Source organism: Mus musculus, chromosome 16 (assembly GCF_000001635.26).
Source record: "Mus musculus strain C57BL/6J chromosome 16, GRCm38.p6 C57BL/6J".
In the NCBI taxonomy this organism is placed as follows: domain Eukaryota; kingdom Metazoa; phylum Chordata; class Mammalia; order Rodentia; family Muridae; genus Mus; species Mus musculus.
This window is the reverse complement of record NC_000082.6, coordinates 19,275,394-19,301,456: the sequence shown is the minus strand read 5'-3', so window position 1 is coordinate 19,301,456 and position 26,063 is coordinate 19,275,394. Positions and strand designations below refer to the sequence as shown.

Sequence of the window (26,063 nt, the reverse complement as noted above, 5' to 3'; positions counted from 1 at the left end):
TAGGAGTTCTCTGGTGGAATTTTTAGGGTCACTTATATATATACTATCATATCATCTGCAAAAAGCGATATTTTGACTTCTTCTTTTCCAATTTGTATCCCGTTGATCTCTCTTTTTTTTTTTTTTTTTTTTTGTCGAAATGCTCTGTCTAGGACTTCAAGTACAATGTTGAATAGGTAGGGAGAGAGTGGACAGCCTTTTGTAGTCCCTGATTTTAGTGGGATTGCTTTTAGCTTCTCATCATTTACTTTGGCTACTGGTTTACTGTAGATTGCTTTTATCATGTTTAGGTATGGGCCTTGAATTCCTGATCTTTCAAGACTTTTATCATGAATGGGTGTTGGATTTTGTCAAATGCTTTCTCAGCATCTAACGAGAATATCATGTGGTTTTTGTCTTTGCATTTGTTTATATACTGGATTACATTGATGGATTACCGTATATTGTACCATTCCTGCATCCCTGAGATGAAACCTACTTGGTCAGGATGGATGATTGTTTTGATGTGTTCTTGGATTTGGTTAGCAAGAACTTTATTGAGGATTTTTTCATCAATATTCATAAGGGAAATTGGTCTGAAGTTCTCTATCTTTGTTGGGTCTTTTTGTGGTTTAGGTATCAGAGTAATTGTGGCTTCATAGAATGAGTTGGGTAGAGTACCTTCTGTTTCTATTTTGTGGAATAGTTTGTGAAGAACTGGAATTAGATCTTCTTTGAAGGTCTTATAGAACTCTGCACTAAACCCATCTGGTCCTGGGCTTTTTTTGGTTGGGAGACTACTAATGACTGCTTCTATATCTTTAGGGGATATAGGACTGTTTAGATCATTAACCTGATCTTGATTTAACTTTGGTACCTGGTATTGTCTAGAAACTTATCCATTTCATCCAGGTTTTCCATTTTTGTTGAGTATAGCCTTTTGTAGAAGGATCTGATGGTGTTTTGGATTTCTTCAGGATCTGTTGTTATGTCTCCCTTTTCATTTCTGATTTTGTTAATTAGGATGCTTTCCCTGTGCCCTCTAGGGAGTCTGGCTAAGGGTTTATTTATCTTTTGATTTTCTCAAAGAACCAGCTCCTCATTTGGTTGATTCTTTGAATAGTTCCTCGTGTTTCCACTTGGTTGATTTCACATCTGAGTTTGATTATTTCCTGCCTTCTACTCCTCTTGGGTGAATTTGCTTCCTTTTGTTCTTGAGCTTTTAGGTGTGTTGTCAAGCTGCTAATGTGTGCTCTCTCTAGTTTCTTTTTGGAGGCACTCAGATCTATGAGTTTTCCTCTTAGAAATGCTTTCATTGTGTCCCATAAGTTTGGGTATGTTGTGGCTTCATTTTTATTAAACTTCAAAAAGTCCTTAATTTCTTTCTTTATTCCTTCCTTGACCAAGGTATCATTGAGAAGAGTGTTGTTCAGTTTCCACATGAATGTTGGCTTTCTATTATTTATTTTGTCATCGAGGATCAGCCTTAGTCCATGGTGATCTGATAGGATGCATGGGACAATTTCAATATTTTTGTATTTGTTGAGGCTTGTTTTGTGACCAATTATGTGGTCAATTTTGGAGAAGGTACCATGAGGTGCTGAGAAGAAGGTATATCCTTTTGTTTTAGGATAAAATGTTCTGTAGTTATCTGTTCAGTCCATTTGTTTCATCACTTCTGTTAGTTTCACTGTGTCCCTGTTTATTTTCTGTTTCCATGATCTGTCCATTGGTGAAAGTGGTGTGTTGAAGTCTCCCACTATTATTGTGTGAGGTGCAATGTGTGCTTTGAGCTTTACTAAAGTTTCTTTAATGAATGTGGCTGACCTTGTATTTGGAGCATAGATATTCAGAATTGAGAGTTCCTCTTGGAGGATTTTACCTTTGATGAGTATGAAGTGCCCCTCCTTGTCTTTTTCGATTACTTTGGGTTGGAAGTTGATTTTGTTATATATTAGAATGGCTACTCCAGCTTGTTTCTTTATACCATTTGCATGGAAAATTGTTTTCCAGCCTTTCATTCTGAGGTAGTATCTATCTTTTTCTCTGAGATGAGTTTCCTGTAAGCAGCAAAATGTTGAATCTTGTTTGTATAGTCAGTTTGTTAGTCTATGTCTTTTTATTGGGGAGTTGAGTCCGTTGATATTAAGAGATATTAAGGAAAAGTAATTGTTGCTTCCTGTTATTTTTGTTGTTAAAGTTGGCATTCTGTTCTTATGGCTGTCTTCTTTTAGGTTTGTTGAGGGATTACTTTCTTGTTTTTTCTAGGGCATGGTTTCTGTCCTTGTATTGGTTTTTTCTGTTATTATCCTTTGAAGGGCTGGATTCCTGGAGAGATAATGTGTGAATTTGGTTTTGTCCTGGAATACTTTGGTTTCTCCATCTATGGTAAATGAGAGTTTGGCTGGGTATAGTAGCCTGGGCTGGAATTTGTGTTCTATTAGTGTCTGTATAACATCTGTCCAGGATCTTCTGGCTTTCATAGTCTCTGGTGAAAAATTTGGTGTAATTCTGATAGGCTTGATTTTATATGTTACTTGACCTTTTTCCCTTACTGCTTTTAGTATTCTATCTTTATTTAGTGCATTTGTTGTTCTGATTATTATGTGTCAGGAGGAATTTCTTTTCTGGTCCAGTCTATTTGGAGTTCTGTAGGCTTCTTGTATGCTCATGGGCATCTCTTTCTTTAGGTTTGGGAAGTTTTCTTCTATAATTTTGTTGAAGATATTTGCTGGTCCTTTGAGTTGAAAATTGTGGAGAGCTGGTAAATGCTGCGAGCAATCGAGTGAGTGCCGCCAGTAATCTCTGAGGAGAGCCGTGTGTGCCGCGAGCAATCGCCTTTATAAGATGGCGCGGGCCTCCGCTGTGCCTAACTAGTAAACAAGCCTTGTACGCAGATGCAAGAGTGAACTCACTCCAGTCACTCCCATTTTCGGGGTCTAATAGTGGGGTGATGGGCGAGCAACGAATCAGGAGCTGTCACGCCATATCAGGTGCTGAAACGTCACACTGCGGGTTATAAAAGCAGCGCCATTTTCCCGGTTCGGGATCTTCCTGAAGAAGCAAGCAATAAAGCTCTTGCCACGGAAGATTCTGGTTTGTTGCGTCTTTCTTGCCGGTCGAGCGGGACGCAATAGAAAATCTTCATTCTCATCCACTCCTATTATCCATAGGTTTGGTCTTCTCCTTGTGTCCTGGATTTCCTGGATGTTTTGAGTTAGGATCTTTTTGCATTTTCCATTTTCTTTGATTGTTGTGCCGATATCTCTATGGAATCTTCTGCACCTGAGATTCTCTCTTCCATCTCTTGTTTTCTTTTGCTGATGCTTGCATCTATGTTTCCAGATTTCTTTCCTAGGGTTTCTATCTCCAGCATTGCCTCACTTTGGGTTTTCTTTATTGTGTCTACTTCCCTTTTTAGGTCTTGGATGGTTTTATTCAATTCCATCACCTGTTTGGTTGTGTTTTCCTGCAATTTTTTAAGGGATGTTTGTGTTTCCTCTTTAATGTCTTCTACCTGTTTAGCAGTGTTCTCCTGTACTTCTTTGAGTTATTTAAGTCCTTCTTGATGTCCTCTACCATCATCATGAGATATGCTTTTAAATCCAGTTCTAGCTTTTTGGGTGTGTTAGGGTGCCCTGGACTGGGCGAAGTGGGAGTGCTGGATTCTGATGATGGTGATTGGTCCTGGTTTCTGTTAGTAAGATTCTTACATTAACCTTTCGCCATCTGGTAATCTCTGGCGTTAGTTGTTATAGTTCTCTTTGTTTAGAGATTGTTCCTCTGGTGATTTTGTTACCCTCTATCAGCAGACCTGGGAGACTAACTCTCTCCTCTGAGTTTCAGTGGTCAAAGCAGTCTCAGCAGGCAAGCTCTCCTCTTTCAGGGAGGTGCACAGTTATCTGGCGTTTGGACCTCCTCCTGGCCGAAGATGAAGGCCCAAAACAGGATCTTTCCCAGAAGCTGTGTTACTTTGGCCTGTCACAGAAGCCGTTGTTTCAGTAGTCCGAACTCTCACCTGTGTAGACTACTTTCCACGGAGTCTTGGAACCAAGATGGCTTCCTCAGATTCTGAGGCAGAAGCCTCCCAGGCCTGGCGGACACCTGTCTTCTGCCCTGAAGGTGGCCGGTTGTCTGGAACCAAAAATGGTGCCGCCTCAGATGCTCTGTGGCTCTCTGCCACCTGATTTTGTTTCTAGCCATTCTGACTGGTGTGAGGTGGAATCTCATGGTTATTTTGATTTGCATTTCCCTGATGACTAAGGATGCTGAACATTTCTTTAGGTGCTTCTAAGCCATTCAATATTCCTTGGTAGAAAATTCTTTGTTTAACTCTGTACCCGATTTGTTAATAGGGTTATTTGGTTTTCTGGAGTCTAACTTCTTGAGTTCTTTGTATATATTGGATATTAGGAAGTAGGGTTGGTACATAATTTCCCCCAATCTTTTGGTTGCCTTTTTGTCCTACTGACAGAGTCTTTTGCCTTACAGAAACTTTGCAATTTTATGAGGTCCCATTTGTCTGTTGTTGATATTAGAGCATAAGTCATTGGTGTCTGTTAAGGAATTTTCCCCCTATGTATTTGAGACTTCCCCATTTTCTCCTCTATACGTTTCAGTGTATCTGGTTTTATGTGGAGGTCCTTGGTCCACTTGGACTTGAGCTTTGTACAAGAAAATAAGAATGGGTCAATTTGAATTTTTCTACATGCTGACCACCAGTTGAACCAGCACCGTTTGTTAAAATGCTGTCTTTTTTCCACTGGATGGTTTTATCTCTTTTGTCAAATATCAAGTGACCTTATTGTGGGGGTTCATTTCTGGGTCTTCAGTTCTATTCCATTGATCTTCCTGCCTATATCTGAACCAATACCATACAGTTTTTAACACTATTGATCTGTAATACAGCTTGAGATCATGGATAATGATTCCCCCAGAAGTTCTTTAATTGTTGAGAACAGTTTTTGATATTCTGGGTTTCGTTATTCCAAATGAATTTGCAAATTGCTTTTTCTAACTCTATGAAGGATTGATTTGAAATTTAGATGGGGATTACTTTTGAATTTGTAGATTGCTTTTGGCAGGATGGCCAATTTTACTATATTAATCCTGCTGATCCATGAGCATGGGAAATATTTCAATCTTCTGAGATCTTCAATTTCTTTCTTCAGGGACTTGAAGTTCTTGTCATAAAGATCTTTCACTTGCTTAGTTAGAGTGACACTGAGGTATGTAATAATATTTGTGACTATTGTGAAGGGTGTTGTTTCCCTAATTTCTTCCTCAGCCTGTTTATCCTTTGAGTAGAGAATGGCTATTTTTTTTATTATTAATTTTATATCCATCCACATTTCTGAAGTTGTTCATCAGCTTTAGGAGTTCTCTAGTGGAATATTTGTGGTCAGTTAGATATATGATCATATCATCTGCAAATAGTGATATTTTGACTACTTCCTTTCCAATTTGAACTCCTTTGACTTTGTTCTGTTGTTTAATTGCTCTAGCTAGAACTTCAAGCACTATATTGAATAGATAGGGGGAGAGTGGGCAGCCTTGTGTAATCCATGATTTTAGTTGGTTTGTTTCAAATTTCTCTCCATTTAGTTTGATGTTGGCTACTAGTTTGCTGTATATTGTTTTTACTATGTTTAGGTATGGGTCTTGAATTTCTGACCTTTCCAGGACTTTCACATGAAGGGATGCTGAATATTATAAAATGCTTTTGCAGCATCTAATGAGATGATCATGTGTTTTTTTTTTCCCTTGAGTTTGTTTATGTAGTGGATTATATTGATGGATTTCCATATATTGAACCATCCCTGCATCCCTGGGATGAAGCCTACTTGATTATAGAAAAACTTGACCATATTGATGTGTTCTTTGATTTGGGTGGCATGAATTTTATTGAGTATTTTTGCAAAGGTGTTCATAAGGGAGACTGGTCTGAAGTTCTCTTTCTTTGTTAGGTCTTTGTGTGGTTTAGGTATAAGCATAATTGTGGCTTCATAGAACAATTGCGTAGTGTTTCTTCTGTTTCTATTTTGTGGAATAGTTTGAAGAATATTAGTACTAGGTCTTCTTTAAAGGTCTGGTAGGATTCTCCACTAATGTCCTGGGCTTTTTGTGGCTGCAGGACTATTAATGACTGTTTTTATTTCTTTGGTTATGGAACTCTTTAGATGGTTTATCTGATCCTGTTTTAACTTTGGCAGCTGGTATGTGTCTAGACAATTGTCTACCTCATCCAGACTTTCTAATTTAGTTGAATATAAATTTTTGTAGTAGGATCTAATAAGTTTTTGGATTTCCATGGTTTCCATTGTTATGTCTCCCTTTTCATTTCTGATTTTATTAATTTGGATACTCTCTCTGTGCCTTCCAGATAATCTGGCTAAGGGTTTACTATCTTGTTGTTTTTCTTAAAGAATCAGCTCCTGGTTTTGTTGATTATTTGTATAGTTCTCTTTGTTTCTAATTGGTTGATTTCAACCCTCAGTTTGATTATTTTCTGCCATCAACTCCTCTTGGGTGTATTTGCTTCTTTTTATTCTAGAGCTTCCAGGTGTGCTGTCAAGCTGCTAGTGTAAGCTCTCCCCAGTTTCTTTTTGTAGGTACTTAGAGCTATGAGTTTTACTCTTAACACTGCTTTCACTGTGTCCCATAGGATTTGATATGATGTGTCCTCATTTTCATTAAATTAAAAATGTCTTCAATTTCTTGTTTTATTTCTTTCTTGACCAAGTTATCATTGAGTAGAGCACTGTTCAGCTTCCATATGTATGTGTGCCTTCCATTGATTGTGTTGGAACTTAAGGCCATCCTTAGTCGGTGGTGATCTCATAGGGTGCATGGGATAATTTCAGACTTCTTGTATCTGTTGAAGCCTGTTTTGTGACCAGTTATATGGTCAATTTTGGAGAAGGTATCATGAGGTGCTGAGAAGTAGGTATATTCTTTTGTTATAGGATGAAATGTTCTATAGATATCTGTTAAAACCATTTGGTCTATAACTTCTGTAAGTTTCAATGTGTTTTTATTTAATTTGTGATTCCATGATCTATCCACTAATGAGAGTGGAGTGTTGAAGTAGTATTGGGTGGGGTACGATGTGTGCTTTGAGCTTTACTGAATTTTCTTTTATGTGGGTGCACTTGCATTTGGAGTGTAGATGTTCAGAATGGAGAGTTCATCTCAGTAGATTTTCCTTTGACCAGTATTAAGTGTCTGTCCTTATCCTTTTTTATAACTTTAGGTTGAAATTTGATTTTAATTGATATTAGAATGGCTAGTCTAGCTTGTTATTTGGGACCATTTGCTTGGAAAATTATTTTCCAACGTTTTACTCTGAGGTGGTGTCTGTTTTTGTATCTGAGGTGTGTTTCCTGTATGCAGCAAAATGTTAAGTCTTGTTTACCTATCCACTCTGTTAGTCTATGTCTTTTTATTGGGGAATTGAGTCCATTGTTGTTAAGAGATATGAAGAAAAAGTGATTGTTACTTTCTGTTATTTTTATTGTTAGAGTTGGAATTATGTTTATGTGGCTAACTTCTTTTAGGTTTCTTGAAAGATTTCTTGCTTTTTCTAGAGTATAGTTTCCCTACTTGTGTTGGTGTTTTCCATCTATTATTCATTGTAAGGCTGGATTTGTGGAGAGATAATGTGTAAATTTGGTTTTGCCACTGAATATCTTTGTTTCTCCATCTATGGTAATTGAAAGTTTTGCTGGGTATAGTCTGCACTGGCATTTATGTTCTCTTAGTTTCTGTATGACATCTGCCCAGTATCTTCTAGCTTTCATAGTCTCTGGTGAGAAGTCTGGTGTACTTCTGATAGGTCTGCTTTTATATGTTACTTGACCTTTTCCCTTACTGGTTTTAATATTCTTTCTTTGTTTAATATATTTGATGTTTTGTTTATTATGTGACAGGATGACTGTTTTTTCCTGTTCTAGTTTATTCTGAGTTCTGTAGACTTCTTGTACATTTATGGGCATCTATTTCTTTAGGTTAGGGAAGTATTCTATAATTTTGTTGAAGATATTTACTGGCTCTTTAAGTTAGGAATCTTTGCCCTCCTCTATACCTAATATCCTTAGGTTTGGTCTTCTTATTGTGTCCTGAATTTCCTGGATGTTTTGGGTTAGGAGCTTTTTGCATTTTCTCTGACTCTTGTGTCAATGTTTTCTATGGTATTATCTGCCCCTGAGCTCTCCATTCTATCTCTTCTATTCTGTGGGTGATGCTTGCATCTATGACTCCTGATTTCTCTCCTAGATTTTCTAACTCCAGGGTTGTTTCCCTTTGTGATTTCTTTATTTTTCTATTTCCATTTTTAGATCTTGGATGGTTTTTGTTCATTTCCTTTGCCTGTTTGATTGTGTTTTCCTGTACTTCTTTAAGGGATTTTTGGGTTTCCTCTTAAAGGGGTTCGACCTGTTTACCAGAGTTCTCCTGTATTTCTTTTCTTTTCTTTTTTTTTTTTTTTTGTCTTTTTAAAGAGATCTTTACTTATTTTTAGAATACAACATTTTTACTGTTACATTTATAGTTCAATTATTTAAAACACACAGGAGGATTCCATTCCTTTTTTAAAAGAAATTTTAATAATTTTAAAAAGTAAATTTTCAAATCACTCCCATTCTCCATTCCATCTCTTCCAATGTTTCTACTACCCTCCACTACATAGAATTTCACCTGCTTTTTTCTTAAAGTTTTTCTTTTTTAATATTTTTATTAGGTATTTTCCTCATTTACATTTCCAATGCTATCCCAAAAGTCCCTCATACCCCCCCCACACACACACACACACACTCCCCTACCCACCAATTCCCCTTTTTGGCCCTGGCATTCCCCTGTACTGGGGCATATAAAGTTTGCATGACCAATGGGCCTCTGTTTCAAGTGATGGCCGACTAGGCCATCTTTTGATACATATGCAGCTAGAGACAAGAGCTCCAGGGTACTGGTTACTTCATATTGTTGTTCCACCTATAGGGTTACAGTTCCCTTTAGCTCCTTGGGTAATTTCACTAGCTTCTCCATTGGGGGCCCTGTGATCCATCCAATAGCTGACTGTGAGCATCCACTTCAGTGTTTGCTAGGTCCCGGCATAGTCTCACAAGAGACAGCTATATCTGGGTCCTTTCAGCAAAATCTTGCTAGTGTATGCAATGGTGTCAGCGTTTGGAGGCTGATTATGGGATGGATCCCTGGATATTGCAGTCTCTAGATGGTCCACTCTTTCGTCACAGCTCCAAACTTTGTCTCTGTAACTCCTTCCATGGGTGTTCTGTTCACAATTCTAAGAAGGGGCAAAGTGTCCACACTTTGGTATTTGTTCTTCTTGAATTTCATGTGTTTTGCAAATTGTATCTTGGGTATTCCAAGTTTCTGGGCTAATATCAACTTATCAGTGAGAACATATCATTTGAGTTCTTTTGTGATTGGGTTACCTCACATAGGATGATACCCTCCAGGTCCAACCATTTGCCTAGGAATTTCATCAATTTATTATTTTTAATAACTGAGTAGTACTCCATTGTGTAAATGTACTACATTTTTTGTATCCATCCCTCTGTTGAGGGGCATCTGGGTTCTTTCCAGCTTCTGGCTATTATAAATAAGGCTGCTATGAACATAGTGGAGCATGTGTCTTTCTTACCAGTTGGAACATGTTCTGGATATATGCCCAGGAGAGGTATTGCACGATCCTCCAGTAGTACTATGTCCAATTTTCTGAGAAACTGCCAGACTGATTTCCAGAGTGGTTGTACAAGCTTGCAATCCCACTAACAATGGAGGAGTGTTTTTCTTTCTCCACATCCTTGCCAGCATCTGGTATCACCTGAATTTTTGATCTTAGCCATTCTGACTGGTGTGAGATGGAATCTCAGGGTTGTTTTGATTTGCATTTCCCTGATGATTAAGGATGCTGAACATTTTTCAGGTGCTTCACAGCCATTCGGTATTCCTCAGGTGAGAATTCTTTGTTTAGCGGTGAGACTCATTTTTTAATGTAGTTATTTGATTTTCTGGAGTCCACTTTCTTGAGTTGTTTATATATGTTGTATATTAGTCCCCTATCTGATGTAGGATAATAAAGTTCCTTTCCCAATCTGTTGGTGGCCTTTTTGTCTTATTGACGGTGTCTTTTGCCTTACAGAAGCTTTGCAGTTTTATGAGGTCCCATTTGTCAATTTTCTATTTTACAGTACAAGCCATTGCTGTTCTATTCAGGAATTTTCCCCCTGTGCCCATATCTTCGAGGCTTTTCCCCACTTTCTCCTCTATAAGTTTCAGTGTCTCAGGTATTATGTGGAGTTCCTTGATCCACTTAGATTTGACCTTAGTACAAGAAGGTAGGAATGGATCAATTTGCATTCTTCTACATGATAACCACCAGTTATGCCAGCACCATTTGTTGAAAATGCTGTCTTTTTTTCCACTGAATTGTTTTAGCTCCCTTGTCAAAGATCAAGTGACCATAGGTGTTTGGGTTCATTTCTGGGTCTTCAATTCTATTCCATTGGTCTACTTGTCTGTCGCTATACCAGTACCAAGCAGTTTTTATCACAATTGCTCTGTAGTACAGCTTTAGGTCAGGCATGGTGATTCCACCAGAGGTTCTTTTATCCTTGAGAAGAGTTTTTGCTATCCTAGGTTTTTTGTTATTCCAGATGAATTTGCAGAATGCTCTTTCTACTTCATTGTAGAATTGAGTTGTTATTTTGATGGGGATTACATTAAATCTGTAGATTGTTTTGGCAAGATAGCCACTTTTACAATGTTGATCCTGCCCATCCATGAGCATGGGAGATCTTTCCATCTTCTGAGATCTTTAATTTCTTTCTTCAGAGACTTGAAGTTCTTATCATACAGATCTTTCGCTTCCTTAGTTAGAGTCACGCCAAGGTATTTTATATTATTTGTGACTATTGATAAGGGTGTTGTTTCCCTAGTTTCTTTCTCAGCCTGTTTATTCTTTGTGTAGAGAAAGGCCATTGACTTGGTTGAGTTGATTTTATATCCAGCTACTTCACTGAAGCTGTTTATCAGGTTTAGGAGCTCTCTGGTGGAATTTATAGGGTCACTTAGATATACTATCATATCATCTGCAAAGATTGATATTTTGACTTCTTCTTTTCCAATTTGTATCCCGTTGATCTCCTTTTGTTGTCAAATTGCTCTGGCTAGGACTTCAAGTACAATGTTGAATAGGTAGGGAGAAAGTGGGCAGCCTTGTCTAGTCCCTGATTTTAGTGAGATTTCTGTGCTGACTGGAAGGGACTTGTGACCCTGGTCAGACCAGGTTTCTGCTTCCCTAATTAATGCTGTCTCAGGTCCTGGGTTATTGGATTGGAGCAGCAGTTGTGTTCTACTCACCAGAGATTCTAAGATCCTGTGGAGAGTCCTGTGGGGACCTGGATGTTGTCCCCAGACTCTGTGCCCAAGGTGCGTCAGTGCTGGCACCAACCGGAAGGCCTGTATTTCTTTAAAGGAGTTATTTATGTCCTTTATCATTGTTGTGAGGTGCGATTTTAGATTCAAGTCTTGCTTTTCTGGTGTGGTGGTATATCGAGGAATTATTATGGTGGAAAAATTGGGTTCTGATGATGCCAAGTAACCTTGGTTTCTGCTGCTTATATTCTTATGCTTGTCTCCTACCATATGAATATCTCTTGTGCTACCTGTTCCTGAAATCTGCCTGGAGCCTGTCCTTCCTGCAATCCTGATTGTGTCAGAACTTCTCATAGTCTAGCTGTCTCTGTGATCCTGTGATTCCAGGATCCTTTGATCCTGAGATTCTGGGTGTTTCAGAGTTCCTTAGAGTCAAGCTTCCTCTGAGACCCTGAAATCCTGGTGTGGCCAAGCTCCTAAGATACTGGGATCCTGGATCCTAGCTGTGTTAGAGAGCCTGGAGAGCCTGGAGAGCCTGGAGTTTGAGCCTCCTCTGGGTAATGTAGGACTGGCTTCAGAGTTTGGGCCCAAGGTAAACAGGTGCAGACTGGAAGGAACCTGAGCCACTTGTTGGGGTGGGTTCCTTTGTCCCTGGACCCTAGTGGTCCCAGTTAATCCCAGTGGTGTTGGAACAGATATTATGTACTGAATTTTAAGTATTCTGTAACCAACAGTATTTATTGTTTATATCAGCTGTCTATATTAGATTATGCTATAACTCTGAATGTGGATGAGAGAAGTTTTGGCAGTAGACGATAACTCACACAAAGACCCACAACTGTGCAATGTGTAAACATTGAAGGACTTTAGAACACTGTAAATTGGATGCCTGTGTCATACCTCTTGGTGATGTAATTGGCCAAAACAATATGTCCTCTATGTTTTTGTTTGTTTGTTTGTGTTTATATGTCTCAACCAGTTTCAGGTTATTCCCATTTAGAAAGATCAGCAAATCATGTGACCTGTCCTGTTTAGTTTTCAATATTTCTTTCCTGTCTGCATCCAAGTTCTTCAAGGGTTCTTCCTCTGTCATATCTGATCTATATTATTTTGGAAAGGTTCTAAAACCTATTCCTTTTTTTTTTAATACCATAAAGAGACCCTCTACCAAAATAGCATGTCCTTGGCCTGGTGACCCAAAATCGATTGGTTCAATTTAATAGCTTCTTTTTTTTTTTTTTTTTTTTTTAGGCCGGCTCTATTCTGACATCTCTCCCAGAGAATTAGTCATGTCATTAATACCACCAAATTTGTAACCATGTTAATTGTGATAATTTAAATAACTTAAAGCAATTAAAACAATTTTAAACAATTATTATTATTTGTTGTGATAGGGTTTCTCTCCATCTCTGTGCCTTTGTTTCCTATATTTGACATCAAAGACTTGGATTCATTTATTCTTCCACCCATACTTAAAGGCTCTTAAACAATTAACATTATTTCTCCCTTCTATTCTTAAAACAAAGTAATTTTTCATGTATTCCTTCCTTCTTTTTTGGAGATTAATATCTCTTAAAACCATTTAAAACAATTATTACTTAAAAACAGTGAAAATTTCTTTCATTCTTCCTTGTAAGGAGATTAGTATCTGTAGATATATAATTATATCCCCATTTCTGTTCATATAACTTGAATTAACATCCTTCCCTATGGTATTTAACTATAATTAAATTCCATTTTACTTTCTGTATGAAACTATTTTTTAAGGCCAATCTATGGATCAATGCCAGCTATTGATTCCGTAATTCTTGTGGAGCAATGATTAAAGAATCCGGGATAACATTTGAAGTGTAAATAAATAAAATATCCAATAAAAAAAGGAAAAGAAAGAAAAACATGAAAATTGTTTTAATAATCTTAAAGAGATTTTCTTTTTCCATATAGATATTGATTGTACTCCTCCCAATTTTCCTAATATATTATATAATTAATCTTAATACAGGAAATTAAAATAATTATACAGCTGTGACCTAATTAAGTGTTCCTACTATAGTTTGAACCTGACAAATAAAAGTTAAACACTCCTTATTTGAAATCATGAAATCTGAAAATTAACAAGTAATTACGATGAGCAATGACTTTACAAAATATATTGTATAGGTGTAGAGGTACAAAGAGGATGATCAATATTCTCTATAACCATATTTAATTTAAAATTCTCATAATGCAGGTAATGTTGAAAATAATTTAAATTTAATTTTATTAAATTTAATTTTAATTTTATTAAATTAGTCTTTTGGATTCTTATAGATATTATAACTACCCATAGTTAATGAATGGAAAATTACGTTTGAAGTGAATACTTACCAAAGTCGACACAGCTAAAGGAATATGTAGTAAAAGATCGAAGTATGCAGTTATTATCTATTAGAGCCAGGCCATTCAGGAAAATTTCTGACCTTAGACACCTCATGTATGAATATATATTTTTAATTATACAATGATAAAAAATATTTGTTTTTATTATCTTCCACTATGGTCTTCTATCATTAGCAACAATTTTTGAATTGAAATACCTCTAAAGTTGCAATGTTACTGTATGTGTTTTTTTTTCTGATATTAGAATAATTAGTGTTTAGTTTAATATTTCAGGAAATTAATTGAATTTAGTAATCACATTTGAGTAAATTTCTACATTTTCCTACATAGAATTTTCTTGTCTGAATGTGACATGGTAACTACCAGAAAAATAAAAGTGAGAGAGGATGGAGTTCCAAGGACTCAGAAATATTTTTATTAATGTTAGTTAATATGAAAAGGTAGTTAACACTACACATGTGTATTAAATTCTTCCTCATAGGTGATTGCAGAAATTTTGATATAGGTTTTTATGCTATCTTCTATTTCTGCTTGCTAATTAATTTGAGTTTAAAAGCCAGGCATTGTGGTACCTGCATATCTGCAATCTCAACACCTTAGAGGTTAAGGCAAGAGAATCATGACTTCAAAATTAGAGGTGGCTACAGAATAAAACTTTCACTCTGTCTCTCTCTCTGCCTCTTTCTCCTCTGTCTCTGCCTCTGTCTCTGTCTCTCCCTTTCTGTCTCTGTCTGTGTGTATCTGTGTGTGAGAAAGACAGACAGAGACAGACAAAGAGAGACAGATAACTGAAAACGAGTTTAGTATCCCATATCACCTGATGTTCAATGATAGCTGATGTCCAATGAAAGATTCTTCTTATATTTGCACAACACTGTGTCATTCTAGCTTGGAAGGAAATATTAGACATTTATATGGCACAATAACACTGTTATTATATATTCTGTCTCCTCAGTGAACATGCTCATGATACAATGGAACAACTGGACCAGGAACTCTGATTTCATCCTACTAGGATTATTTGATCACAGTCCTCTTCATACTTTTTTCTTTTCCCTAATTCTGGGTATCTTCTTCATGGCCTTCATAGGAAATTCTATCATGGTGATTCTCATCTACTTGGATGCTCATCTCCACACCCCCATGTACATCCTTCTCAGCCAACTTTCTCTCATGGATCTCATGCTCATCTGTACTACAGTACCCCAAATGGCCTTCAACTTCCTTTCTGGAAACAAGTCCATCTCCATGGTTGGCTGTGGAATCCAGATATTCTTCTATGTATCTCTACTTGGAGCTGAGTGTTTTTTGTTGGCCGCAATGGCTTATGACCGTTATGTAGCTATTTGCTACCCATTAAGGTACCCTATTCTCATGAGTGACAAAATATGTGGCCTCATGGCTGCCTCCTCTTGGGTTCTTGGCTCTCTTGATGGTATAATAGAAGTTGCAGCTGCATTGTCTTTTTCATATTGTGGTGCCAGAGAAATACCTCATTTTTTCTGTGATGTTCCTGCCTTACTCACACTTTCATGTAGTAATACCTTGATATTTGAAAGAATTATATTTTTCTGCTGTGTAATTATGCTTACTTTACCTGTAGCAATCATTATTGCTTCCTATACTCGTGTGATTCTGACCGTTCTTCATATGAGCTCAGCTGAGAGTCGCCACAAAGCTTTTGCCACCTGTTCCTCTCACCTCATGGTGGTGGGAATGTACTATGGGGCAGCCATGTTCATATACATGCGGCCTTCTTCTGGTCGTTCTCCCACCCAGGACAAAATAGTGTCAGCTTTCTACACTATCCTTACGCCAATGTTGAACCCCCTCATTTATAGTCTCCGGAACAAAGAAGTAGCCAGAGCATTCATGAAAGTGTTAGGGATTGATAAGGCAGCAGCATGAGTTAGCTGATTTTTATGCTCTAAGTTCTTGGGCATGCTTTAAGTACTTGGGCATAATTAATGAGGCAGAAGGAATACTGTAACTTAAAGTTACAGCTTGATGAACATATTGAGAGCAAGACTTCCCTAGATTATTGAACAAAGCCATATCTCAAAAAGCATACATTATGTGAAAATTTATATGATGAAGCACTGAATTCCAAAAACTAGAATTTCTCATCATTGTAACTGTCAAAATTTTTCTATTCTTTTCCGTTCAAATATGACATTTTTTGCTGCAAATTCAATGTAATATTATCAGTTATAACAATTTGCCTATACAGTGCATGCTTATATATAATATTTGATATTTTCCCTTGAGTTCAAACTACTTTAAATGTACAGTTTTGTTAAAATGCAGCTACTAATTTTCTACTAATTCTTATCTATTTATTCAGTTGTGAGAATAAAAATAAGTGAAAGTAACTGTCAAATGACAAAAGAGACAGACAAGATTGAGATGTAGACAAGCCATGTATATTATTCTGCAGAATACTTGAGAATGAGGAGGTTTGATTAATTTTATTCTTATGTAGGCATTCATATCCTACACAGGAAAGTGAGAAAATAATAAAAAGTTATAAACATATTATGTTTTGTTTTCATGCATCACCTGTCAATTAAAAAAATATGACTATAGAAAATGGTAGAATAGAATGTGGGACATCTACAAGGCAAAACAGATTCTGGGAAAGAGCCAGGCATTGGAGATCTGCCTGTGAAGATGATACATGTGATGGATGCATGGGACATAAGAACAGGAAAACAGATATGTGGCAGAATGTAGATTATAATAAATGGGAATATTTATGATCAATAAGAGAAAACCCTAGCAATATTGCCGATGTATTTGTAAATATATCTTGAGTCTGAGACTTACTTCTGGGAACATGGTTCTGGGCATAAGAACCGGACACTACTTCTATAAGAATCCTATGAGTATAGGTTTTATAATGTTTGTTTTGTTATGTACTGTAGTCACACTAATAATTTTGATTAATTGCTTAATTCCTGATACTAACAATTTTAATAAAGAAATATATCTTTTCTAAGTATTAATTTTTCTTAAATCTCTTGGTATATTATAATGGTATTCTTATGAAAATAAATGTAATTAAGGAGATTCTAATGTTCCTATGACAAAAAAATCTGCGGCCACCTAATATAACTATAATTGTTCCTCCAAAAACTGTCTGGTGGAGTCTGGCTTTGTACACAGGAGTTTGAGGAAGCTGAAATCTAGAAATTTCTTAAAGCTGTCATATCATTTGAAGTCCATGTTCATCCATACCCACATAATTATAGAAATAACTAAACTTCTATACAGCTAATGACTCTTGGGAATTTGTATTGTTAAGGCCATTAGGAGAGTAATTTTGTCTCCCTGTAATGCCTTAGTCTTCATTTAAATCCTGAAGATTTGATAGGTTCAGACAGGATGATCTAAAGTGGTTTTCAAAACTCATTTCATTATGGTTTGCATGAAATTTTAATAGCATGGAAATTTTAATAGCAAATTTGGATAATGGGTGATATTTTAGTGTTCTCTTGTCCAGGCTAACATGGTTTCACAGAGCCACATATAAACAGATTTAAAAATATAGTAGCTGAAATTTTCACATTGTAAAATATTGTTATGTTCAAATGACTGGCTCAATTCAATCATCTAAAAATCCCTTAAAAACTACAATGCTTTTAAAAAATGGATTAAAAAATGAATTAAAGTTGAAGGTTGATTATATATTTCTAATTTTTCCAGGATTCTTAGATTAGTTTTAAAATAAGCTTCAAGATTCATTTGGGTTATGACTATAATCTTATCACTGAAATGTGCAAAGAAGTAGGATTAGTCATGAGTTTGTGTATATATATATATATATATATATATATATGTGTGTGTGTGTGTGTGTATGTATGTATATATGTGCATACATATATACATATATATATATACACACATATATGTGTGTGTATGTGTGTGTGTATATATATATATATATATATATATATATATATATATATATATATGAATATACAATAGCACACCACTGCTGAATGGCCCCAAGACAGAAATCATGCACTATGCTGCTTACTTACATCCTGCCACGTTTTGGTTACAACAAACAGAGATCTGAGTTGTTATTTTAAAATGATAGAAAAATTATCCCATTCCAAAAGGTACAACCAATAACCTAACTCCAGATGATTTCACTTTCCAAATCTATACGAAAATCCTACATGACTCCCCCCAAAATGAATGTTCATGTAGTAATGTTCTCTAAATTAAGCAATTTAGAAGATACACAGACAATTTAAAATGCTATTTAAGTGTGTTCAAAGAATACAAAATTGTACAAACAGATGTTAAAATGAAGATTTTAAAATGGAAAGAAACAATTGAATGAAATAAGGAAGTTATTTAAATTTCTATGATTTCTATAACTCTAGTAGGTATTGTTAATGTATGTTTTCCAGTGATTTTCAATGCCAAAATGATTCCTAGAGTAAGACCCATATCCCATATTGTTCTACAATACTTCAACAACACAAACTCTGAAAACTTGATTTCAAGTAAGAGGACTAGGACAACGTTCACTTTACCCTAGAGTGTAGGAAAGTTGTATCATCTCTGATATATGGTTCTTCTCATCCTGCCATCTCACACATAAACCTGCTCCTCAGTTAAACTCAGGTTGTTTTGTATGTTGGAGCAAATGTTAGAACACAAACAATTTCTATCAGGTGTCAGTGGAGGGGTTCCTCCATATCTTAATCTGAGGTAAGTTATTGCCTTTTAGTAGACTCGTGAACAATTATGACTTCTAGAAACAATGATGGACACTATGCATGACACATTATCAAGCAGGAAGTTGATGGAATGTGCTGTCAAGAATGTTTAAAGGGACTTGAAAATGAACACATGATTAATTCTGTTGTCTAGTGAAGTACAGGAAGAGTTCCTTTAAATTTTCAGTCTCTGGTTTATACTTTGACACAATATTTGCTCCCATGAGTATTTTGTTCCCCTTCCTAAAAAGAACTGAAGTGCCAACACATTGGTCTTCCTTATTCTTGGGCTTCATGTGGTCTGTGAATTGTATCTTGGGTATTTGGAGCTTTGGGGCTAATATCAACTTATCAGTGAATGCATGTGTGGTATTCTTTTGTGATTTGGTTGCCTCACTCAGGATGATATTTTCTGGGTCCATCCATTTGCCTAGGAATTTCATGAATTCATCGTTTTTAATAGCTGAGAAGTACTCCATTGTGTAAATGTACCTCATTTTCTGTATTCATTCCTCTGTTGAGGGACATCTGTGTTCTTTCCAGCTTCTGGCTATTATAAATAAGTCTGATATGAATATATGTTGGAGAATCTTTTGGGTATATGCCCAGAAGTGGTACAGCTTAAGTAAAAACCATCCAGAAACTGCCTCACCTGGGAATACATCCCATATATAGTCACGACACCCTGACACTATTGTGGATGCCAAGGAATGCTTGCTGAAAGGAGCCTGATGTAGATGAGGGTCTCCTGAGAGGCCCTGCCAGAGCCTTACAAATACAGAGACAGATGCTCACAGCCAATCATTACACTGACTGGGGGGGGGGGTCTCCAATGGAGTAGATAGAGAAAGGACTGAAGGAGCTGAAGGGGTTTGCAACCCCATAAGAACAACAATATCAATGAACCAGAGCCCCCAGAGCTCTCAGGGACTAAGCTACCAACCAAGGAGTATACATGGTTACAGCTGAATTTGTATCAGAGGATGGCCTTGCCAGGCATCAATGGCAGGAGAGGTCCTTGGTCCTATGTAGGTTCAATAAATGCCCTAGTGTAGGAGATTCAAGGGCAGAGAGGCAAGAGTGGGTGAATGGGTATAGAAACACCCTCATAAGAGCAGGGGGATGGGAGATGGGATAGGGGCTTTCCAGAAAGGGAGGTGGGAAAGGGGATAACATTTGAATTGTAAATAAAGAAAATATCCAATATAAAAGATTTTTTTTATCATTTTCATATGATAGTGGTTGCCATCTACTTAAAAAAGGGTATGAATACAAATCAACTTTCAAAAAACAAACAAAACAACACAGACTTGGCATAAAGATCTGGCATGAAGCAGTATGTGTTTGCAGCAAATACAAATTCCTGGTCACAGGTGAATGGAGCAATGTAGAGATGTTCAGACATGATGACTGTTATTTATTAACTCAGTCATTCACTAAAAAAATTCAGGCATCATAGGTAAAGGCATGTGTTGGGAACAAAGTTTTGAGGCCCATCTGCTCTGAAGGAGTTTTAGTACCTAGTTAGAGTTGAGTAAAAGACAAAATGATTTATTATCATCCTCTACCCTGGAAAACCTCAGATAATTGTTTGTGTCTGCGACTGACTATTACAGCACAAAAATCTCATCAAAGGCTTAAGATAGATCTGACCAACACAAACTTCTGTGAGATGCCTAACTGGATGTGCAGGACCAATTGGGGCATGACAGTGCATGGTTAATTTTGTAAGTAACTTTGAGCTAATATTTATTACTTAATGAACATTCAATATTAGACACAATGTAAGATTCTTCATAATCTCCTACCCAGTCTGAAACACTCATGTCTAGGGAGTGAAAACCAACAAACTTTAGACAAATATGGGCTAGAAATTCTCAAGGCAAAAAGAAGTATGTCACGGTCAAAGAGTGATGGCCGAATTTGGCTTTAAGATTGTCATTATTGATGCTGGCTGAGACTAAATTTCTGACTCAAAGTGTGGAGGGAACCTAAGGCTTCATTTATAACCTGAAGTCACTGCTAAGAATATTATAAATGGATACAAACTGCAGAACAAGTTTCTTTAGAGGAGGAATTCGAAATTAGGCAGTATGGGAATCTAATACAATCAGAACTTTGTAAAATATATACATATATGAAATTCTCAAATAATGAGGGAGACAGAAGCCTAATGTGCCCTCTATGGTCATCAAATAAAGCCTCCAGTACTGGGACTGGGTTAAATCTAATTGAATTATTGGCCAAATAATTCCCATGGGAATCACCAGTGAAGGATGTTACCAAGACTAGAAGTTGCTCTCCATAAATTGCCAGCAAGGCCCTATTGCTTAGGACAACACCTATACAATTCACTGGATATGGCAAAATTGAGGTGTTGCCTACATAATGCCTTTACACTTATGTTCTACTATCTTGGCACAGGAATGTTCTCTGAATGCTATCAAGAGAAATGTAAACAACACTAAGCCACAAACACTTGAATCTACAATGCTGTCGTTCCTGCAACGAATGCTAATGTAATAGTGGCCCAATGTTTGTGTGAGTAACTGTTATGGATAATTGTGAGGTACACCATGACCATAAGTATATTTTAACAAATAAGATGCTTTATTAAATATTTGCCAGGATACTGGCCAGGACAATACTCTGACACTAGAGATGGTCAGAATATTTGAATGTATTGGCACTACAGGATTTATAAGAGAAAAAGGATACCTTTTTAAAAAAAAATCCTGAAGATGTCTCAATTATCTCTATCGATGAAGCACAGCAATGAAGCAGGTTTTACAAAACCACAACCAGCTATTAGTTCCCAGGGCCCATTGTGTGCAAGAATAATAGAGGCACTAAAATTTATAATCAGCAGATTTTTAAAATTAACTCAACTACTCTGAAGAGGTCACTTAACATGGTAAAGACTGACAACAGCATACATTTCATAAAGTAGCTGTTTAAAGGTTGAATCAATTGTCTCATGAATTATTTAAGGACAATAATGTTCAAATTTTGAGCATGTTATTTCTTACCACATATTCAACCCATATCTGATTTGATTTCAGGTTTACTCCATAAGATGGAATCCATACTCAGCACTCTTTGAGTGACCAAGAACCTCAGACTAGACATCACAGAGACATAGATTAAAACCAAAAACTTCTTTTCTTAAAAAAAAAATGTAGCAATAAAATGGATCTCAAAGACTTTCTGCTACTTACCAATCAACGTCTTCCTCAACTCAACAGAGAAGCTTTACTCTGAAGCAGATCAAAGCAATACAGAGGCTCTTCTGGTCTTCATCTCCACCTGGGCAGATTGGCATATCTGGCCTCTCCCCAACCCACAGTTTGCACGTCTTCCAGGAGATCTGCCACAACCAGGAACACTTGTGAGACCTCTGTTCAAAGAACTGCCCGATATGGGATCCCATTGGAAATAGGACCATTCCTCTCTACATCTTTTACTGATCTCCCATCTTTTCTGCACCTCTGCAGGGGTAGATCAGTGTGTCTGCCCATATTTCTACCCCACAGTCTACAGGTCTCCCAGGTGATTCTCACTAACAAAGGACACGATTCTGTGCCTCCTCCAAAGCAGATAACCTTGCCTCCTCCTCTTATATACCTCACATTCTAATATTCTCTCAAAAGGTCTACCTAACCAGGGGCGCAGCCTGCCTATTTCCTAGGAATCCTCCCATAACCAGTTCATATGAGGACTACCCTAAGCCAGGTACAGAGGAGACCTGCTCTAATCAGGGACAGGTGCCCCATCAATCCAACTCGATAGCACAGCCTATCTCCCAGGAGGCCTGTTCCAACTCAGGTCACAGTGCTCTAACTGCCTCCAATGAGGCAGTCAGAGATACTCAGACCAGTTAACACTGGAGACAATCAAATGGAAAGAGGCAAGCACAATAGCATTAGCCATAGACACTAATGTAATTTGGCACCACCAGAATCCAGTTTTTCTACTACAGCAAGCCCTGGATACAATAACACACCTGAAAAAAAAAAGTTGCTGACTTAAAAGCTCATCTCATGAAGAAAATGAGGCCTTTAAGGAGGATGTAAATAACTCACTTAAAAAATACAGGAAAACAGTATCCCGGGTGCCTTAGAGACCAGTCTGCTCAGGAGAACACGCGGGCTGGAGAAGCAACATAGCTTTTTGGACAGGGTCCCTTCAGGCCTTCATCTTCAGCCAGGGGGCATAGCTGAGACCCAGACCTCTGTGTACTTTCCCTGACAGATGAGAGTCGGCTTCCAGGGAGGGCTCTGACCCCGGGACCAGGTAAGAACACCATCTTGTATCCCGGGTCCCTTAGAGACCAGACTGCACAGGAGAACTTGCAAGCTGCAGAAACAACATCGCTTCTTGGACAGGATCCCTTCTGGCCTTCATCTTCAGCCAGGAGGCAGAACTGAGCTCCAGACCTCTGTGCACATTCCCCGCCAGAGGAGAGCTTGCCTGCAGAGAGCGTTCTGAGCACTGAGACTCGGGAGAGAGTTGGACTCCCAGGAGTGCCGACAGAAGCTAACAGAATCACAGGAGGAACAAGCTCCAGCCAGAGACAGCTATAATGACTAACAGCAGAGATGACCAAAGGGTGAAAAGCAAACTTAAGAAACCTACTATTAGAAACCACTCAGCATCATCAGAACCCAGCACTCACACCACAGCGAGTCCTGGATACCCCAACACACCCAAAAAGCAAGATTCGGATTTAAAATCATATCTCATGATGCTGGTAGAGGATTTTAAGAAGGACATTGATAACTCATTTAAAGAAATACAGGAGAACACTGCTAAACAGGTAGAAGTCCTTAAAGAGGAAGCACAAAAAAAAAAAAAAATCCCTTAAAGATTTACAGGAAAAGCCGGGCGTGGTGGTGCACGCCTTTATTCCCAGCACTCAAGAGGCAGAGGCAGGCGGGATTTCTGAGTTGGAGGCCAGCCTGGTCTACAAAATGAGTTCCAGGACAGCCAGAGCTATACAGAGAAATCCTGCCCCCCACCCCCCACTCCCCAAAAAAAGAATTACAGGAAAACACTGCTAAACAGGTAGAAGTCCTTAAAGAAGAAACACAAAAATCCCTTAAAGAATTACAGGAAAACACAACCAAACAGGTGATGGAATTGAACAAAACCATCCAAGATCTAAAAATGGAAGGAAAAAGAATAAAGAAAACCTAAAGGCAGACAATTCTAGAGATAGAAATCCTAGGAAAGAAATCAGGAACCATAGATGTGAGCATCAGCAACAGAATACCAGAGATGGAAGAGAGAATCTCAGGTGCAGAAGATTCTGTAGAGAACATAGACACAACAATTAAAGAAAATGCAAAATGGAAAAAAATCCTAACTCAAAACATCCAGGAAATCCAGGACACAATGAGAAGACCAAACCTAAGGATAATAGATATAGATGAGAATGAAGATTTTCAACTTAAAAGGCCAGTAAATATCTTCAACAAAATTATAAAAGAAAACTTCCCTAACCTAAAGAAAGAGATGCCCATGAACATACAAGAAGCCTACAGGACTCCAAATAGACTGGACCAAAGAAATTCCTCCTGACACAAAATAATCAGAACAACAAATGAACTAAATAAAATATTAAAAGCAGTAAGGGAAAAAGGTCAAGTAACATAAAAAGGCAGACCTATAAGAATTATACACCAGACTTCTCACCAGAGACTATGAAAGACAGAAAATACTGGACAGATATTATACAGACCCTAAGAGAACACAAATGCCAGCCCAGGCTACTATACCCAGCAAAACCCTCAATTATCATAGATGGAGAAACCAATGTATTCTATGACAGCACCAAATTCACACAATATCTTTCCAGGAATCCAGCCCTTCAAAGGAAAATAAAGGGAAAACACCAACACAAGGAGGGAATTTATGCCCTAGAAAAAGCAAGAAAGTAATCCTTCAACAAACCTAAGAAAGCCACAAGAACAGAATCCCAACTCTAACAACAACAACAACAACAACATCTTGGCCATCATGGATACTTTGTTAATGTGCCCATTGAGCAATGATAGCAATGGTGGGGGAAAGAGGCTGACTGTTCACAGAATAGGTCATCTTATCCACTTGATTATTGAGCTCCTCCTCAGCTGAAGCCTTTTGGTGAGCATCTACATCTGACACAAATATTTTCACATCCTTTGCCCATTTGGAGATATCTATCCACATACTTCTTCCCCAGATGCATTTCTCACCAATGTTCTAAACATGATCTTTCCAGGTCCCTGAGCATCCAGCCAATCCATTGGCTACAACCCATGAATCAGTGAATAATAGTACATCTGGACACTTCTTCCAAACTACAATAAGGTGTTAACTGCCTGAAGCTCTGCCCACTGTGAAGATTTTTCTTCTCCTGTATATTTCAGGGTTGACCCAGACAGGGGTTTAATGCTGCGGCTATTGACTTCTGGGTGGTGCCTGCATAACATGCAGAACTGTCAGTAAACCAGTTCCTATTCTCCCTTTCTTCAGTCAGCTGATCATAGGGAACAAATATACTAAGCGGCTATAGGTGCATGCTTGGCATCAGATGGCACTGTAGCAGGAGTAGAAGCCATAGGCATTTGCTCAATTTCTTTATGTAAATTGTTTGTACCTTTAGAACCTGCTCAGGCACTATTATGTGTATACCATTTCCATTTGATTATAGACTGCTACTCTGCATGTCCTACTTTATGACTTAGAGGGTCTGATAACACCCAGTTCATGATGAGCACTTCAGGTTGCATGGTAACTTGATGTCTGTGATGGTTTGTATATCCTTGGACCAGGGAGTGGCACCATCTGAAGGTGTGGCCTTGTTGGAATAGGTGTGACCTGGTTGGAATGGGTGTGTCACTGTGGGTGTGGGTATAAGATCCTCACCCTAGTTGCCTGGAAGTCAGTCTTCCACTAGCAGCCTTTGGATGAAGACATAGAACTCTCAGCTCCTCCTGCGCCATGCCTGCCTGGATACTGCCATGCTCCCACCTTGATGATAATGGACTGAACCTCTGAACCTGTAAGCCAGCCCCAATTAAATGTTGTTTTTTTTTTTTTTTAATAAGGCTTGCGTTGGTCATGGTGTCTGTTCACAGCAGTATAACCCTAACTAAGACAATATCCTATTGTCATGTATTCAGTTTCCACTAAGGCCCAATAGCAGGCCAAAAGCTGTTTTTCAAAGGGAGAAGAGTTGTCTTCATATGATGGTAGAGCTTTGCTCCAATTTCCAAAAGGTCTCTTCTCTGATTCACCTACAGGAGCCTGCCCTGTAGGGCAGGAGCATTAATATATCCTTGAGACAAAACTTTAAACTTATGGTTCTGACTTTGCCAAGTGAAAGCAAATTGCTTCTGCTGGTCCTTATGAACAGGTACCGAGAAGGCATTTGCTAGATCAATAGCTGCATACCAGGCATGAGGAGATGTGGTAATTTGCTCAAGTAAGGAAACTACATCTGGTTCAGCAGCTGCAATCTTAGTTACTATCTGATTGATTTTTCTTTTTTTCTTATCTTTTTTCTTTTCTTTTCTTTTCTTTTCTTCTCTT

General features: G+C 37.7%; 1 protein-coding gene across 1 annotated transcript; it reads left to right on the top strand.

The window, feature by feature from the left end:
• The first annotated feature begins 14,715 nt into the window (after positions 1 to 14,715).
• Olfr164 (olfactory receptor 164) lies at positions 14,716 to 15,663 on the top strand. The gene has a single exon (NM_146451.1). The coding sequence runs from the start codon at positions 14,716 to 14,718 to the stop codon at positions 15,661 to 15,663; it is 948 nt and encodes a 315-aa protein (NP_666662.1).
• Positions 15,664 to 26,063: the final 10,400 nt, after the last annotated feature.